The 3073-nt window shown below is 62.7% G+C and overlaps 1 protein-coding gene across 1 annotated transcript in view; it reads right to left on the reverse strand.

The window, feature by feature from the left end:
• Positions 1–3073, reverse strand: part of AP3D1 (adaptor-related protein complex 3, delta 1 subunit) — a 22951-nt gene that overhangs the window by 9755 nt on the left and 10123 nt on the right. Inside the window, exons 17-22 of the mRNA XM_010828423.1 lie at positions 2997–3048; positions 2059–2204; positions 1540–1681; positions 1051–1122; positions 442–517; positions 4–191 (exon numbers count right to left, since the gene is read on the reverse strand). Coding sequence (XP_010826725.1) covers positions 4–191; positions 442–517; positions 1051–1122; positions 1540–1681; positions 2059–2204; positions 2997–3048 — 676 coding nt within the window. The remainder of the gene's footprint in view (positions 1–3; positions 192–441; positions 518–1050; positions 1123–1539; positions 1682–2058; positions 2205–2996; positions 3049–3073) is intronic.

A 3073-nucleotide genomic window follows, 5' to 3' on the forward strand; every position in this document is an offset into this window, starting at 1 on the left:
CTCCTCGGTGACGATGTCCACGCGCTGGGCAGGTGCGATGTCCTCGTCGCTCTCCGTGTGCAGCGAGCTGTGACGCCGCGTGCCCCGGCGCTCGCGCTCGCGCTTCTTCTTCTTCCGCTTATCCTTCTCCAGCCGCTGCCGGTGCCGCCTCTCCTCCTCCAGCTTCACATACTGGTCCGATAGGGGCATCCCTGTTGGGACGTGGGTGCTTAGCCCACAGCCTGAGAGCAGAGCCATGCCCTGCCCCCACCCGGGGGGCACTGCCCTGACCACTGGGACGCAAACAGGGGGCCCAGGGCTGTGTGGGGATGGACCTAGGGACCTGTGTACACGCCCCCTGCTGGCAGAGGGATTGGGGGGGAGGATGCTGGCTGGACAGAACCAGAGCTGGGGCAGGTCTGAAGCTGGTCTGCAACACCCTCACCCCACGAAGACACTTGCCTGGCACCTTCAAGGGCACCGAGAGGTCGATCTGCACCACGGGGATGTGCTCCACGCCTGGCGCATCCTGATACCTCTGTGGGGAGACAGCAAGGCTGGTCACCACGCAGGGCAGAGGGCCCAGCATGACGCTGAAGCTGCAGAGCAGGACTCATGGAGAGGGGCGGGGCTGACAGTGCGGGGAATACAGGACGGGTACAAGACTTGTCCGTTTTTGCATTTGTATCTTTTTTCAAGTTGAAAGTCACACTTATTTGGAAACACAGAAACACAGGGCTTCCTGCTTCTGGAAAGCGGGCATCAGCAAGCCTGACACACGTGGAGCCATGTTTCCCTGGGGGAGCCCAAGGCGGCCGACGCGTCTGCTGACTGGAGGAAGACAGATGGTGGCAGTGGCGCCTGCAAAAACCCCATGTCCCTCGTGCTCACTCGCTTCCCGCTAAGGCAGAGGAGCCTGACCTCAACCATGCAGAACTTGCTCCCCGCCTGTCGCTACTGGGGGCCTCTTGTGGTCCTGCCCCTGGACCTGCTGACAGCCTCACACGGCCCAGGGATAGAGAGCAGATGGGGCCCTGGCCCATTCCTCCAGGACAAGGAGTCCAGCCTCACCTTCTGGGGGGACGGGGAACTCTTGATGTAGAACGGGTTGTTGGCCTGCTCTTGCCTGCGGGCCTCTCGGCGCTGCGGGACAGGATTCAGTGAGCACATCAGTGGGTGTGCAGAGTACTCACCCTGCACCCTCCCAGACCACCTGCACAAGCCAGGCCTAGGGGACTGGACCCCTCACCACTTTTCACCGTTGGCCTTGGGCCAACAGAGAGGGAAGCCAGCGTGGGGAGGGGTGGCCAGTGGGACCACCCGGGAGCTCCATGGCTGGGGCAGGGGGATGGCCCCTGCAGGGGACGAGCAGAGCAGGGAACGAGGCACATCTCATACCCAAGTCCGCATGTCGTCCCCAGGCCCCACACCGAAAAGGGCAATGGCAGGACCCACGTTTCTCCCTGGGGAGCTCTGGCCCAAGAGAACAAGTCCACCCAAGGTCCCAAAGTCTGCCTGGAGGGGCATGGGCCACAGGCCAGAGCGACCGCCCTGCCTCACCCGGGCCAGCTCCTGCTCGTCTGCCTCGGGTGCCCGTGGCTTGGTGTGTCGCTGCTCCTCGTCCTGGAACATGGCCTTGGGCTTCTCATCCTCAGACTCACTGTCCGAGAGTGGCTCGTTAATCCAGGCATCCAGGTCCAGGCTGTGGGACACAGGGGTCACATGGCGGCTCTGGCTTGCAGGCCCGGCCCTGGACACTGCTGTCCCCTTGGAGACCAGGACATGAAGGCCAGGCAGCGGCCGTGGGCACAGAGGACAGACCAAGGACGGCGGAGCTTGGCTGCCCCCAAGGTTGACAGGCAAGGACTGCCCACTTACCTTCTCAGGGACGGCGCCAGGGTGGGGACAGCAGGGACCCAGAGAACCAGCCAAGTGCCCTGCACAGTCTGTGTGAGGAGGAGTTGGTCTCCTGACCTCAGAGAACATCCTTCCGTTCCCTCCACCACTCCTGGCTGGACAGAAGCCTGGGGGGGCCCTCATGCCACCTGGCTCCAGGTCCTCTGATGGCCGCACACTTACCCTTCGGGGACTGGAACCTTTTTCTGTGCCTTGGGAGCCACCGGGTTCAGCTCCCCAGCAAAGAGGGCGCTCACTTCCTCTGCCACTGGCACGTCCTTGGCCTGAAGCTTCTGTACATGCTTGACCAGCTGCAAGATGCAGGATGCCTGCGGGGGCCCCAGAGGAGTCAGAAGGGGGCCCCGAAGGACCAGCCCTGAAGGCTACTCAGCCCTTATAGGGCAAAGCACACACAGACAGACACCTAGCTGCTCCTGACTAGAGCCTGGCTAAGAATGTCTGGAAGGCTCTATGAGGAGCCACTTGGCCATGGAGCCTAGCCAGAAAAACATAGACCAGTTGCCATCTCCTTCAGAAAGAGTCAGTGACAGAAACTGGGTTCTGAGCAAGATGAAGGGTTATGGGGCTGAAAGAATGCCACCCTATTGGGCAATCGCTCCAAGAACATAGCCCCTGACCTCTGGGAGGCACCAGGGTGCCTTCTCTCAGCACCAGGGATGGGACCACAGCCAACCCAGGCTCGCGGCCCTTAGCCAACAAACAGACAAGCTCATGTCCAACACTTGACCACGACTGCAGAGACCACTGGGGCTTGCATCACCACAGGGTTCATGAAAGAGGCTGCCAGGCCACCAGTGCCCAGCTGCCACCCCAAGCTCTCGTGCATCAGCTCTCCTCCACCCTCCCTGTCGGCACCCACCAGGATCTGCGGGTACCTTTGCTGCACCTCCCTCGGGCTGACCACTTACCTTCCACGGTCTCCCACCCCCTCACCGCCTCCCATCCCCACTGTCCCTCGCCAGGCTCCTCCTATGGGACCACCTGGGGCCTCCCCAGCACAGGGGCTCCAAACTGGCCAGTCCTGCCCCTGGCCAAGAGTGGGGAACCACAAAAGGGCCCACCCCTGAACTGCCCTCAGGTGGACGAGCCACTGCGCTCACCCGCTCCTGGACCTCCAGGTCCGCACTCTGCACGAACTGTGGCAGCCGCTCCCCCACGGGCTGGGTGGCCTCCTCGG

Source organism: Bison bison, unplaced genomic scaffold, assembly GCF_000754665.1.
Source record: "Bison bison bison isolate TAMUID 2011002044 unplaced genomic scaffold, Bison_UMD1.0 scf7180017864492, whole genome shotgun sequence".
In the NCBI taxonomy this organism is placed as follows: domain Eukaryota; kingdom Metazoa; phylum Chordata; class Mammalia; order Artiodactyla; family Bovidae; genus Bison; species Bison bison.